Raw genomic sequence first — 14,182 nt, forward strand, 5'->3', positions numbered from 1 at the left:
TCACATTCTATGTTAACTCCACAAAAATCTAATAGCTACAGAATAAAAATTTGACCTATTAATTAATCATAAAAACATTAATATGAAACTATGAATTTGCCCAGATTTACCAAACTGACCTGAATGGGTTCACCACTTTGTTGTTACAGGTTAGGATTAGAAATTGTTAACTTTAGAAACAATTATCTGTGGTTTTTAATTGGAAACATTAAGATAAATTCTTTTAAGGCCATTTATTGAAAAATCTTGGAGGATTGTTTTGTAAGTCTTTTGGAACTCTTTTTTTTTTTTTTTTTTCTTTTCCTTTAGTATTTGTTTATTTATACTGAAACCACAAAAGAACACCCTTGTGGGCTAAATACCAAAGCAAAGATTGTTTTCGAAATCTGCATTTGCCTTAAACCCAAAGTTATGTTCCTGCTTGGAAAATGAAAGCTGTCCTGGTTATCTCTGCTCAATAGCAGCCCCTGCAATATTCCAGAGCCTCCAGCACTGCAGACAGGCAGGAGGGTTAAGTCCTGGAAGCAGAGAGAACCCTGGTGACTGAGGTCATCCACGTGACAGTACCAAGCTATCAAACCGTCTCCAGCGCTGGTACCACAGGCAAAATCCTCATCAACACCTGAAGAGTTAAGGTCGGTGCTCGATACTCATTCTGCTGTGACCTACAGTCAGGTTTTCCTATCAAAGGGCTTTCACCCTCCCTCTTTGCTTTCCTGTTTAGAGATAGTTTGTTCCAACATATAAAGGGGAATGTCTTGAATTTCACAAGAAACTTTATCCTCCTCCAACCCCAAATACAAGCGCCGAGATGCTGCCCATTCAGAGAAGAAGTGAAGAGGGAAATGGGAATCCGTCCTTTCAAATGCATGTGCAACAAATGGTTAAAATGTCACGGATGCCCTTATCTTTCTGGATCAGTTAAGCTGTACTCTGTTCTTCGCTGAGTTTGTTGATCTGAATTGCCTTGTTTTATTCTTTCAGAAAACAGAACAAAGCCTAATCATTCACCAATCCTAGTGACACATAATCCAAACAAAAAAATCATCTGGAATCTTTGTTTACTACCAGTTACTTGCTCCTTAACATAAAGTTATATTTGTAACTATTTCAAGAATCATTTGAAAGTGACCATTTCTAGGCTGGGGAGATGGCTCAGAAGATAGAGTGCAGTGGTGCAACCAAGAAAGCCTGAATTCAGGGGACGAGTGTCAGGGCGGTGAGATTAGTGAATTGCTGGAGCCCACTGACCCAGGCTCGCCAATCAGTGAAGCACAGCTTTAGAGTTGGGACCCTGTATCATGAAATAAAGTCTAAGGGCCGGGAGGGAAGGCTCAGGCGCTATGTACTGCTCTTTGGGGGTCCTGAGTTTATTCCCAACAACCACATGGAAGTGTACAGCTGTCTGTAACTATAGTTCTGGCCTCCGTGGGTATTAGGCATGCAAATAGGGTGCATACACGCATGCGCGCGCGCACACATGCACAAACACGAGTGTTTCCCAGCTCTTATAAAAACTTGTGTTTTAACAAAAGATGTTTCTGAAGCTACTTTGATATATCAATGAACTTATTGTTTTAGATAAGATAAAATGTCTTAATTAAACATTGTTTTTTGTTAATCACTGACAGTGACTTGAAAGAAGTTTCATACCCCTTTAACATTTTCCAAAAATCATGTGCACTTTTCAAGAAGACCGTTTTTACAGAACGCATTGTTTAATGATGACTCATTTCTTCTACTTTGACACCAGGGAGATAAATACTTAATGAGACAGCGTCAGAACTTCACAAGCTCACGTGTATTTTCTCGCTTTATCCTTTACTCTTCTCTCTCTTTTTCCCCCTCCACTTCCAAAACTTACACTGTGTAAGCAGTGTTTTTGAGATATCATGAAATAATGAGCTTAAGGTTTCCATTCTTAATATTTTACCAGAACGTTTTCTCAAATCCTTGAAGTTAGATCTGGTTATAATAGTAATAACATTAACTTGTACCCTAAGGCCACAAATATGAGTTCAGATTATTATGTACAACTACACCTTTTGTTCTCATGGAATGTACCTTCATGTGGCTTAAATTTACCTTCCATGCAATAGCATAGAAGTCTAAACTGGTTTGTTAAAAGTGGTTGTATTCTCTAGCATATTATCAACTCAAATTGGATATGTTTTGAAAAGGACAACATACTTATAATTAACTTTTCTCTTAGCTGAAGCTACTGCCTGAAGGTTACAATAAGTTGGCAAGTCCTGAGTTTGAAGCAGACCTTTACAAGGTCCAAAGGAAAGTGTTTAAATGAATAGCCCCTCCTTCTGTAACACCACTTGGTTGTACAAATCAGAGAATGAAAATATGGGAGACTTAAATACTTCTTGCGTAGAGTTTTGCAGACCCTGAAGCTTCACCAACAGTGTCAAGGGAGGGTGTCCAGAAGACACATGGACACAAGGCTGACGCTATTAGAGGTGGCTTCTAGCTTAGCATGTTGGCTGATACCTAGGACCACAAGTACTTGGGTGGGGTGGCTTAAACAAGAAATTCATCACAAATTAAAGTCTAGCCTAGTCTACATAGTGAGTTGCAGGCCATTCATAGCAAGAGTAGGAGCCTACAGACAAAATATAACTTATTTTTGTGCTCTAAAAATGCAGTTGCAAAATGATAATATCAGGACCTAGAGATCCACTCTGACTTATGAGGCATCTATGAAGCTATTTAAAATTGTGATTTCAATAAAAAATAGGAAAGTGCATACATGCCTCTGTGAATCTGAAGTTGAGCACAGTAATAGGAGAGAAGCATGTTATTTATAACATGAAATGCCGAAATCAGAACTGATAACTTTCCTGAGGCAAATGTCTGAAGTTACTCTACTTTCTAAAACAGAGGAGAAAAACCAAGGCCGCTGGCAACAGATAATGCTGTCTGTGATCCATCAGTCAGATAGTTCTTCAGTGCAGAGAAGTAAGCATATGAGCATTAGTGCTGTCAAAACCTTTGATCCTCTCTTAGTGTAAAAGGATATTATTTTGTAATGTCTAATACATATCCTGCTTGATAACAACCTCATATTTGCTCTGTATGTTCAGTCTACTTCAGGCTAATGCATGAACAATGTCTGATGGTGTCTGAATAATAAATACTAACCTTAAAATCAAAATAAACACCTGATTTTTTAAGAAATCTGGTTATCACACTTCTAAAATTATAGTGTGGCAATGGGAAGTCTTTTTCTTTCTTAAGATATTCTCCGTCGGTGTTTTTAAAATGCTGTTGTAGAGAAGTGAGGTTTTTGACTTTTGCTTCTATTCGATCTCAAAACTTAATTAAAATGAATGTGAGCTTCTGAGAGCGCGATGATCTCACCAGAGACTTTTTGTTGAGTCCAGAGCTCCAGGCATCTGTGTTCCCAGGGGTGTCTTAAACTTACCATGCTGTGTTGATAACAATAGGAAGAGTGTTACACAGCATACCTCTAACTGCAGTCGTCTTAAAAACTGGCACTTCAAGGCTTGCCTTAGTGACGACTGATGATCATCTGGAATGAAGCTCCTGAGCTCAGTTGTTAGCATAAGGTTCTTGTCAAATGTAACAAGAGCAGATCAGTCCCCTAGGGAACACACTGATGCTGTGAAATACACTGAAAGTTCAATAATTAAATAATAATTGCTGTTAAAATAATGATAGCAGTATTAGTTAAATGGTAACTAAAACATCTATCTGAAGTTTTAAATTTAAAAAATATGCATTAGATAACTTCCTTGTAAATTGATTATATCTGTTGATCTTCCAGATAAAATATTTATAACTGATAGACAGACTCCCAAATGTGAAGCACAGACTCCCAAACTTTCCTCAGAGGCATTTTTCTAGAATCCCTTTATTCCCTCATCCCTCATCACTAGTCAGAGGAACAGGGAGTCAATGTTCATGCCTGCTGACCTGGGTGTAAACATGTGAGACTTTGCATTTTGGCCCTTGACAGAGCTTTTGCACGGATGCACTATTGAAGTTGTACCTTCTTTTCTGATTGCTACAAGCATGCTTTCCAGCTGTCCACTGGATGTTGTTTCTAACTTCAGACAGAGCTCTCTGCTCAGTTGAGCTTTGAATTTTAGAAAATTGCCTTTGTCACTCCTTTACCCAAACATAGAGGATGAGAGAGTTTGAGAGATACAGGGTTATTTCCTGACCTACAACCTACAAATAAACACATGTATACACACACACACACACACACACACAGAGAGAGAGAGAGAGAGAGAGAGAGAGAGAGAGAGAGAGAGAATTAAACCTATTGAGAGTATAAAGTATAATCTTTTTATTTATGTGCATGTAAAGAGCCCAGGAAGGCAGGAGCTGGTAATCCCACTTTAATGATAAGCATAAGGCTGGTCACACTCATAATGATTACAGGATTTTCCTAGCCTCCTCTTTAGTGAATGAGTGGAATGAGGAATGAATGAATCCCAAAGGAAAAGTGCATGGATTGAGTGGATTAAGATGTTGAGTTAAAGGCCAACTTTTAAATCCATTTAGTACACACTTACAGAGGGTAAAATTGCCATGACAATTACATGGGATTTATGTTTGGGGGTAGGACACTGCTAAGAACCAGTGATGACAATTTTAAAAGAGAACAAGCCTGAATTACAGATGACGCGGCACCATGGTCTAGAAGAAACGTGATGAGTTTGGATGGTTAGAACATCACGGCAGTCTGCTTCTGCTGGTGTGCTCTGAAAGCCCCTCAGCCTCCTTTGCCGAAGTGTTCAGAAACATACACGGGGGCCATGACCTGCTACAGAATTGTTCCTGGAAAGGGCTGATTTGGGAAGAATTATAAAGCACATCTTCAATAATATTATTTATCTTTAATAATATTTCAATAATCGCTAAAGGAGTTTAAGCATTATGTTGAACACTTTATTTAAAAGGGAACACCAGAAATTAGTGTTTTTATCCAAATGTTACCAGATCTAGGAAACTTACAAAATTATATATACATGTTCAAAAGGGAAAGAAATTATTGTATATCCTAGAACTTCCATTTAATTTACCAATATAAATCTGGTAAAACTTTTAATTAATAAGGAGGTGAAAAATTAGGTCTATTTTGACCCTTAATGTAGTTGCAGGAGTTACCAAACCAAATATTATTCTATATAGACTTGTAAGTGCTCAGTTGCCAGTAGGATGAAGGAAAAGATTACAAGAATGTTTTCATAATACAGGCATATGTGAATGTACATTCTCATACTAACCATTCAACTAGAAAAATCATGTCAGCATATCCAAAGAACACTGTTACAGAAGCAAAGTAACTTTGACCTTCTAGAGTCAAGAATGCTGACCGAATATAAAACAAAAAGTGACAAATATCATTGAATATGTGACAAAATTATTCCATTTAAGACAAAGAACAAAATAAGTTTAGCCTATATGAATACTTACAGTTGACTAAATATTGTAATTCTAGCAAAGAAAATAAAATGGAGAAACAGACCTATTATAAAATTGAAATTGTTAATGCTATTTTAATTAGCATGTAGCACAGCTATATGTACAAAAATCTAAATAAATAAACAATCAAAGTATAGGCAAAATAGTAATATAACTATTCTTCAATCAATATGTAATAGGTAAGATTTTCCTGTAACCAGTAACATTAGAATTAGCAGACATAATTTTAAATCTCTTTAAAATAAAAAAAAAATCAGTATCCAAACAAACACAAAATATATATAATATCTGATATTTTTATTCTGGGTGGAAACTGGGCTATTTAATAAATGTAAAAAGTGAATACAAATAAATAGAAAAGATTGCAAGACTACAGCAAAAGTAGAAGATAGGAGAGAAAGAAGGGAAAGTAGAGAGGGAAGAAGAGGAAGAGGAAGAGGAAGGCAAGAGGGCTGAAAATAAGCATGTTTAACTATCCTAAAAGGTACTAGTGAAATTTTAGGAGCACAATGTGTGAATTCCTTTTCTTTTTTCAACCTCAAGTAGGGAAACTTCACTTATGTAGGTCCTATTGATCAAGAGGTTTATAAATTTGAATACATTGTAATTAAATTTATATTCTTTGAAACCCATACCAAAAGGTATTCATATTTAAAAAAAGAATGTTTAAATCATAAAGGATTTCTGAAAAATGCAAACTAAATGACTAAAATCAAGACAATTAAGAAATTTTATCAATCCATAAGAATCAAAGAAATAGAAAGTTGATCAATTTTTTTAAAGTTGAAAAATAAAAATACAAATTATTGGAGAGAATAGACATCGTGGATGGATATATTTCTTTGATTTTGTGCAATGTCTTTCAGAAATCAATTGCATTTTCTTTTAGTGTTACAAACTATTAGATTCACCAAGTCAACACTGCTTGTAATAATAGGAAGCACACATGAAAAACATCTTTATACCAACAAGACTCTACCAGCCCAAGTGCCTATTGAAGTGGATTTGAAAAGCATATTCACATAATTGGAAATTCACTCAGTAGTACATATAAAAAAAAATCTAACAGTTGTGCATAGAAAGATCTAGATCTAGACGGTGCAGAATGCCGAATAAAGCATTCACATGGCATCCAAGTATTCACATGTTCTAATCTGAGTGCGCGAGGAGATGGACAGGAGAATATGCAGGTTGTTAGGGATGCTCTGCTAAAGTGGGAGATTGTTACATAGGCATTTATCACATGTAGAAAACACAAGTGTATCAGGTGGTGCAAGAATGGAAGTGTGCAGTTTGCACACTAGATGGTAAAAATGAACATCATGATACCAGAGAAAATGAATGAAAATTTCAGGTTAAATATCCATAGATTTCATTACCAGATGGTGGGTTCAGTTAAATTTTATGCATTTTCTAATATAATTGTATACTGTTTGTTTAGCTTTGAAAAAACCATTTCAAGGCTTTTAGCTTAAATTGAAAATATGTAAAATGTCTACTAAGTAACATGAGCAGACTTTAAATTGAAGAGATTATCAAGGTTTGGATTGTACTGTTCATGAACAAGGTCTCTCTCCTCCCTCTCTCTCCCTCTCTCTCTCTCTCTCTCTTGCACACACACACACACACACACACACACACACACACACACACAGACAACCCCGATGGTGTTTATTCTCATGGAAGCCATGTTATAACATTCGAAGGTACTTCCTGTTGAAGGGTCTCAATGCATCCGACACTCTCATTCCACTCTGGGAGTCACTCTAAGAGCGGTAAAGTAAATGTAGCAGAACAATGTACTGTAAAATAGCCTTTTCACAAAATGTGATTCAGATAGTAACTAGAATAGTAATTTTTATAATAATGAAAAGATTTTTATTTTTATTAATTACATTTTATTCACTTTGTATCCCCCCATAAGCCCCTCCTTCTTCCCCTCCCCATCCACCATCCCTCCCCCTTTCTGCATGCATGCCCCTCCCCAAGCTCACTGATAGGGGAGGTCCTCCTCTCCTTCCTTCTGATCTTAGTCTATCAGATCTCATCAATTTATGTTCCTGGGGCTGAGCTCAGCACACACACATGCCAAGAAAATAGTTTTCTCACTGAGCCACTTCTTCAGCCTATAATGATGACATAAAAGCAAATTATTTAATGTTAGAATCCATTCACTCATATCTCATGTGACAACCAAACAACATGAATCCGCATAGAATCCATAAGATTTTCATAAATAAAGAAATTTGTAAAGAATCTCTAACGCCTGCAGACAATATAATTTTTTTCAGAAATGTTTTTTCATTTTATTTTATTAATTACACTTTATTCATTTCGTATCCCCCCTTAAGCCCCTCCCTCCTCAGAAATGTTTTAAGCTAAAAGATTTAAAATAAGATTTTAAAACGTGTATATAGTACAGTCTCATTCATATCTACAATGAACACAGACAGGATGAAGAGTTGGTTCAGTTACTGAAGAGCCACTTAAGTGCCTGCTGCCCTTTGCGGGGACCAGAGTTTGGTTCCCAGAATGCAGCGCACACCTCCCCCTCTAACAGCAACCCCAGCTATTGTAGCCTCAGGCTGTCCGCAAACACAGGTTCTCTCCCTCTCTGTCTCTCCTCCCTTTCGCTTTCTAACAAATAAAATTCTAAAGTAAATAAAATATATGCAATGCATAATGGAGCTTTCTACGTGGTTATTCTTATACTAACATCAATGTATCAATGTACAGAAAAGTTGCTCGGATTGCTCATGCCATATTGTTCCCACTGATGGTGTATGGGATCACCTTCTGTTCTTCTTCCACTCTTTATTTGCTACAAAATAGCACGTAGGACAGCATCCAGCTGGGTGTATTTTCTTCCAGGTGGGTTGGGTTAATGAGCACACTGCACGCAGTGGGCTTTTAGCACCTCTGACCTGGCAATTACGCCTCAGCAGTAACTACTGTTCACCTAGTCAAATGACAAGGTGAAGTCGGGCTTCTGTGTCGGCATACTGAAAGTCAGAAGGGAAGTTTTTTGTTTTTTTGTTTTTTTTTTTTTTTTTTCAAAATCAGATCACTCTTATTCAAAAGCTTAACATCACCATGGTACATTAAGAGGTCTATAAACTCAAGAGAATCTACAGGGGGAAATCAGGCAATAGAAGTTATTAAAATGAAATAGAACGTTCAAAATGGTGCTTTTCTTCATTTCTCTTGAGTCTTTGCCACTACCAATCTTTGTTGTTGTGACTGTAATTTTTTTTAATTTTATTTATTTTTTATTTAGTACAATTGGTTCACTTTTTTCCATTAATTTTTTTTAATTATACTTTATAAAAGCTAGAACCCTAACTGCAGGGTGAGCAATAAAGAAAGAAAAGTGTTGAATGTATTATGTTGACTAATTGGTAATCATGTCCAAATAATTTTCAAAACAATGGCTGATTAACAAAACTTATTAAAGACATTATATAGCATATGCTAGCTGGATTATGTGTGTTTTGATTACATCTGGCAGATGTAAAAATGAATGTTATAATTTAATATTACCTATTTTTAATTTGGCTGTTTACAGAAATAAATCATATTCTTTATAGAAACTGGAATATATACGTTTAAACATTTTTAAAGGAGACAGTATGGAAAATATATTTACAGAAATATATTTGAATTATATGTAAGACAACAATGATTATTTAAAATTCTCTTAAGTTAAAAATACAATTTATTACATAAAAAGCTCAGAATTAAAAAAAAAGATTATGTTCTCCCAAAATGTAAGTCATGTGTCATGAACTACTTGTTTTTCAGGTTACACTTTTTCCGTGATGTCCCTGACTTCAGAGTGTTGGCGTGCGGAGGAGACGGGACCGTGGGCTGGATTTTGGATTGCATAGGTAAGGAGACCTAGGTTAATGAGGCTGGAACAAGACTAGGAACTTCACCTTCAGCTCCTGCTCTGTCCACCCATCAATCTTCCTGCCTGTTATGTGTCTAGAAGATTCTAGAAGTTGGTGAATTCTGGAAATTTTTGTGTTTTCTTTTCTGATGTGCCTTTTGCTAGAACTTAGTAATAGTTTAAGAGATATAATGAATTGGTATTTGGAATCTAATACATTTTAAACAAATATTTACTTGAAAGTATTTTTAGTCTCTGAATTGAGTAATTTGTTAGGTACAGTCATTTTCAAAATAAGTTCTAATTCAAACAAATTATGCTCTGTCTATATAAATTGACAGAATTTTTTTTCTTATGAAGAAATGAAGATCAGAACATTCTGTCTTGTTAGGCACTGGAAAACATTTCAAATTGAAAATGTCATAGTGGGAATGCCAGTCATTAGTCCCAGCCGGGGCTCCCCACCCCCAGTTGCCTATGTGCAGCTACACAAAGAAAGTACATGTTGTCATCAACAGTTTTCTTATAAATATAGAAATTCCAGTCTACCAGCAGTTTATGAAAACGGTCAGCGAAAATTCTAGTATTGGAACTCTAATAGATATAAAATAGTTATAAATCATTTCTATGAACAAAACTAAAATTCAAGAATGACAAATATTACTGAGTAAATACATATGTGATTAACCAATTATAGAGATTTTAAAGTGAAGACAGTGTGAGGTTTTGGCTCATTGTATGCCTCAAGTTCGTAGTATTGCATTTGTATCCATGAGTTATCTCATTATGAATGCACACACACACACATAGATACATATACAAACACACACATATGCATACACATACACACATACATACATGCATGCATTCATATACACACATATACACACACATACACATATACATGTGCGTGTAAACATGAACATACAGATACACACATGCACACAATATACACACATACACCCACGCACACATAAACATACACACACACACCCTGACTTCATGAACTTAGAAGAGAATGGCAAATAAATATATATTTGTGAGACTCCATCAAGTTATATGATGATTCAAGTAAAAAAAATAGGTGACAGATCTATAGTTTGGAGCCTAAAGTACTATGTGGTTGGTATAAAGGTAGAACTAAATAAATAATTAGCAAAGGCGCGTGACGTTCTCAGGGCACCGACGGGAGCTCTCTGTTCATCTGCTTGGAGGTCTTGCAACGCTATGTATGGCAAGCGGTAGACAGTGTTCCCAACAACTCACTCACTTTCAGGATTCAGCTGTTCCCACGTAAAAGAAATTGTCCTTGGAGTCGTGAAAGAAATTCATACAGGAACCAACCTCTGTCCCTGGTGACATATACTTCTATGCTTCATTTACGTGCCTCTGTGAGAATTTTAATAAGGATACAGCAGAGGCAAACACACACGCAAAGACACACAAACAAACACACTAACACAGACAAATACACCCCACCCACAAACACACACCCACCACAAATATTCATGCATATACACACAAGGCATGATTTCAAATTAACTCAAGATATTTAAAAGGTTTTTCTCCTGTATGGATTATGAAGAATCTGTTACTTCCTGAAAAATGATCTAATACCTTAGTTACCACACAACATAAAAACAGTGTAATTTGTAATTGTATGTACAAAATGCAACATTTTGCTGCTTAAATGTACTAGTGAAATTGTTTATTTAATGTAAGTCTGTTTGTTTTCTTGTTAATATTGGTCTATGTGGGTTAAGAATGATGTTTTCTTCGTCCACAGAAAAGGCCAATGTGGTCAAGCACCCTCCCGTTGCTATTCTGCCTCTCGGGACTGGCAATGACCTAGCAAGATGCCTGCGGTGGGGCGGAGGTAAGAGGGCAGCAACAGAATTCATCTGAAATGCAGGAGAATGCTTCCCTGTGTAACAGTTACCACGCAGTTTACAGTGAAATTAAGAGAGATTCTATGCTTACTAAAAATTTTAAACAATAATCAAAAGTTGGAAGGACAAGTGGAATAAGAAGTCTAGACTGCCTCAGGGGGAGGTGATCAAAGAGCAGGGCAAACAGTTCCTGTCAGAGATAGTCCCTGTTTCCATTACTGTGGAACCCACTTGGACACTGAACTGCCATGGGCTACCTTTGTGCAGGGGTTCCAGGCCATCTCCACAAGTGGTCCTTGACTGGACTATCAGTCAAAGTAAAGACCCCTGTGCCCATACTTTTTGGATCTATTGCTCTCCTTGTGGAGCTCTCGTGCTCTCCTTGTGGAGCTCCCATCCTCTCCAGGTCTTACTATCTCCCACTTCATTCATCGATTCCCCACACTCTGTCCAAAGTTTGGCCATGAGTCTCAGTATCTGCCTCTATACCCTGCAGGGAAGAGCCTCTCAGAGGCCCTCTGTGGTAGGCTCCTGTCCTGTTCCCTGTTTTCTCCTTCCTCCGATGTTCATCCTCTTTGCCTTTCTGAATGGGGACTGAGCATCTTAGCCAGAGTCCTCCTTCTTGATCAGCTTCCTTAGATGTACAGATTCTAGTATGTTTATCCAGAGGAAGACAATACAACCACTCCTGATGAAACCTGATAGACTAAGATCAGAGGGAAGGGGAGGAAGGCCTCCCTTATCAGTGGACTGGGAGAAGGGTAGAGGTGGGGAAGAGGAAGGGTAGGATTGGGTGGGATTGGGAGGGAAGGAGGGAAGGGGGTGTAGGGGGGATACAAAGTGAATAAACTGTAATTAATAAAATACATAAAGAAAGAAGTCTAGACTGGTTGATGAGTTTTAATTTAAATATCAACTACAGATTTGGTCTGGGAAGGGCAAGTTTTCAAACATCCCTGGTTTGGGCTTTTCTTGCTTAGAAAATAAGACACACATTTAGAACTCTAAGGCAATATTCATATTTTAATTTGCTATTATTATCTTCTACTATAGAAATTAGATAGAGGTTATTACAGCCTAAATTGGAAGCATGTTCAAGGGTTAGGAGTAAACAATGGACAAAAATATTATTTTCTTTTTTTTTATAAATTTTTCTTTTTTTTTAAAGATTTATTTATTATTTATACAACATTCTGCCTGCACACCAGATCTTACTATAGATGGTTATGAGCCACCATGTGGTTGCTGGGAATTGAACTCAGGACCTTAGGAAGAACAGTGAGTGTTCTTAACCTGTGAGCCCTCTCCAGCCCAAAAGATTATTTTCTAGATTGACTTTCTGACTGATGTGATGAAAAAAAATAAGAAAACTAAAAACAAAACATAAACACTAAGGAGTGACTTTCCCAAGAATGACAACACTAAGTAGTGTTTTGAATTTACATTCTGTTAACTGTTGTGCTGTAGACTTGGTATATAAGAACGAGAATCGGAAGGAAAAACAATAGAAATTCTAATTGCAGATGAAGTCATGTGCAACAGTTAAGACTTTCTCACAAGGAGCAAATTGATTTCAGTGAAGAAAAGCGCTTGCTCATGTAGAGATGGTGACGAGATCCCATAAGGTTGGGTGTGGGCTTCATAAGCACAGCGAACAAAGCTCAGGGTCCAAGGACTCTGTGGTAAGGAGCTTCCTTATGCGACCAACAGTGAGGTGGTAGATCAATAGGTGTGCACATAGAGACGGTAGTTCAGGGTGGAGCGAAAAGACGTTGATGAGCCTTGATAGCTACCCATGGATTGCCAGGCCACTCTAAATTGTGTAAAGTAGCAATAATTAAATTCTAAATTGTTTGTATCGAAAAACACTTGGAAATTGAAAACAGTCTCTAAAGACAGTGTGAATCAGAAGCCCTTGGGGAGCTTGTTAAAAATACAATGGTTGACCCTACCCTTGATGTGCTGAATGGAAATCCCTTGGGATGGGACTCAGGCAGACAATTGTCATTTGAAAAAAAAAAAAATCCTAAAGTAAGTGATTTACAGCAAAGTTGAGAACTTTTATTGCGTGGACATCCATTCAACTGTTATACTTGCTACACAGAATTGAAAGCTAAATTAAAAACAGCATATATTCTATTTGGAATTTTCAAAATATCATTATAGTAACAGGATATGGCAGAGATAAAGATATAATCATTACAAGATGCTTATATTCACCAGTTTTCATTTCATTCTTACTAATTTAAGAAATCTACAGTGCGACTTACAGTAGGACCATAATCCTCTGATACATACATTTAATGTTTTAAAAAAATGTTTTGATATTTAGAAATTCAATACATTATTGTTTCTAATTATCAATTGAATTAAATCTCAATTTGAATAAAGAATCATACATAAATATGTATATGTTTGTGTGTGCATGCAGATTCATAAAAAACCACATAAAGGATGTTATTGATGTATGAAATAAGGGTTGCATCATATTCAAAGATCAGACTACAGTTCTAGATCACACTAGAATTCTCAATGTGCTTACTATATTCTGGCTCAGTAGATGGGAAATATTTGTGAGGGCTTATTTGCAAGTGTAAGTATGACTGTTTCTCACAAGATGTATAACACTGAGAATGTTGGTCAACAACTATGAGCACGAGGTTACTCAACAGAATTATTAGAACACCTAACTGAGGTAGCCAACTTTAAAATATTTAATTTCCATGTTCAGTGTGCATTTTGAGTTATCTGCAAAAAAATCATAGTAATTACTATTTTTCTTAAAATTTGAAAGTAGTTCATTTACATAATAATCTGTTCAAATAACATCAGTGAAATATATTGATTTGCAGCCATTTTCTTACCTAATGTTTCCACATATTTTAGTTTAAACTACTCTATGATTTGCTAGTGAAAGACTCCACCCAGCAGGGGATCG

At 36.5% G+C, this 14,182-nt stretch overlaps 1 protein-coding gene across 11 annotated transcripts in view; it reads left to right on the top strand.

Moving 5' to 3' along the window:
• Dgkb (diacylglycerol kinase beta) overlaps nt 1-14,182 on the top strand; it is a 696,100-nt gene that overhangs the window by 295,892 nt on the left and 386,026 nt on the right. For all 11 annotated transcript variants that reach the window (XM_060367267.1, XM_060367311.1, XM_060367280.1 and 8 more), the window contains 2 exons: nt 9,268-9,353; nt 11,142-11,231. In XM_060367267.1, the coding sequence (XP_060223250.1) occupies nt 9,268-9,353; nt 11,142-11,231 (176 nt within the window). The remainder of the gene's footprint in view (nt 1-9,267; nt 9,354-11,141; nt 11,232-14,182) is intronic.

The sequence above is a fragment of the Meriones unguiculatus genome, chromosome 1 (assembly GCF_030254825.1).
Source record: "Meriones unguiculatus strain TT.TT164.6M chromosome 1, Bangor_MerUng_6.1, whole genome shotgun sequence".
NCBI classification, from domain to species: domain Eukaryota; kingdom Metazoa; phylum Chordata; class Mammalia; order Rodentia; family Muridae; genus Meriones; species Meriones unguiculatus.